Consider the following 1,514-nt stretch of genomic DNA (forward strand, 5'->3'; position numbering starts at 1 on the left):
TTGTTTTATATTTATATCTATGTGTGGCAGCAGTTCGTTTGCTGCTGCTGCTGCTGCCGCTGCTGCTGTTGCTGTTGCTGCTGCTGCATTTGTTTTATATTTATATCTATGTGTGGCAGCAGCTCGTTTGCTGCTGCTGCTGCTGCTGCAGCAGCAGAAGCAGCGGATATACTCGTGTGGTTAGACAGCAGCATTACTGCAGCAGTTGCTGCTGTTTCTAGGCGTTGCTTCTGCTGCTACTGCTGCTGCTGCTGCTGCTGCTACTGCTGCTGCTGCTGCTGCTGCTACTGCTGCTACTCCTGCTGCTGCTACTGCTGCTGCTGCTGCTGCTGCTGCTGCTGCAGGAGCCTGCCACTGCTGGCCCGTTGCTGTGAACAACGTGCAGCTTTGTCTTTCCTCTTTAGCTCATTTCAAAGCGATGACGCAGAACGCCATGCTGCAGCAGCACCAGCAGCAGCAGCAGCAGCAGCAGCAGCAGCAGCAGCAGCAGCAGCAGGACCCAGCAGCAGCAACACCGGAGACAGAAGGAGAGGGGAAGTCTCCTCTACTCATTATGCACTACACACTCCAGGTGTACACACAGTCTAGCTTTCTGCTGCTGCTGCTGTTGCTGCTGCTGCTGTTGCTGCTGCTGCTGTTGCTGTTGCTGCTACTGCAGTTGTTGCTGTTGCTGCTGCTGTTTTTGTTTCTGTTTCTGCTGCTGTTGTTGCAACAGCTGCTGCTTTTTTGCTGCTGTTTGTGTTTTTACTGCTGCTGTTGCTGTTGCTCCCGTTGCTGCTGCTGCTGCGGTTGCTGCTGCTGCTGCGGTTGCTGCTGCTGCTGCACTGGCTGAGCTCGAGTGATGTTAGCTGCGTCAAGAGCATCACACCAACTCATGCTGCTGCTGCTGCTGCTGCTGCTCCTACTCCTACTCCTTCTGCTGCTGCTGCTGCTGCTTCTGCTGCTGTTGCTGCTGCTGCTGCTGCTTCTGCTGCTGCTGCTGCTGCTGCTGCTGCAGGAACTGGACGGAGCAGCAGAGGCGCTGCAGCAGCTGCACCAGAAGAGCTGCAGTTCAACGATTCGTTTTTTTGGGGTGTATAGCCACCACTGCTTTCAGCTGCTGCAGAAATGCGACTTCGATAAAGATGCTGCTCTCATGGTTAGCTGCTGCTGCTGCTGCTGCTACTGCTGCTGCTGCTGCTGCTGCTGCTGTTGTTGGTTGTGGTGCTGGTGCTGCCGCTGTTGTTGGTGCTGGTGCTGGTGCTGCTGCTGGTGCTGCTGCTGTTGCTGCTGCTGCTGCTGCAGTGGCTGCTGCTGCTGCTGTTGCTGTTGCTGCTGCAGTTACTTCACTGTCTCTATCTGCATCAATTTAAAGAGCTCATTGTTTCATTTTCTGCTGCGTTTTCTGCTGCTGCTGCTGCTTTTTCTGCTGCTGCTGCTTCTGCTTTCTCTGCTGCTGCTTTCTCTGCTGCTGCTGCTGCTGCTGCTGCTGCAGCAAGAAGGGTGTTTGCTGGGGTGTACGTGGCGGCTGAAGG

The 1,514-nt window shown here is 55.0% G+C and overlaps 2 protein-coding genes across 2 annotated transcripts in view; both read right to left on the reverse strand.

The window, feature by feature from the left end:
* Positions 1-584: 584 nt before the first annotated feature.
* Positions 585-863, reverse strand: EMH_0007870 (uncharacterized protein; the record flags this gene model as incomplete). Its single annotated transcript, XM_013498156.1, has 1 exon — positions 585-863. The coding sequence occupies one exon, from the start codon at positions 861-863 to the stop codon at positions 585-587; it is 279 nt and encodes a 92-aa protein (XP_013353610.1).
* A 480-nt stretch (positions 864-1,343) lies between these two features.
* The window catches only part of EMH_0007880 (uncharacterized protein), a gene marked incomplete at both ends in the record, with an annotated part of 378 nt that continues 207 nt past the window's right edge, over positions 1,344-1,514 (reverse strand). The window contains one exon of the mRNA XM_013498157.1: positions 1,344-1,512. Within this exon, the coding sequence (XP_013353611.1) occupies positions 1,344-1,512 (169 nt within the window). The remainder of the gene's footprint in view (positions 1,513-1,514) is intronic.

The sequence above is a fragment of the Eimeria mitis genome, genomic scaffold (genome assembly GCF_000499745.2).
Source record: "Eimeria mitis Houghton genomic scaffold, Emh_scaff323, whole genome shotgun sequence".
In the NCBI taxonomy this organism is placed as follows: domain Eukaryota; phylum Apicomplexa; class Conoidasida; order Eucoccidiorida; family Eimeriidae; genus Eimeria; species Eimeria mitis.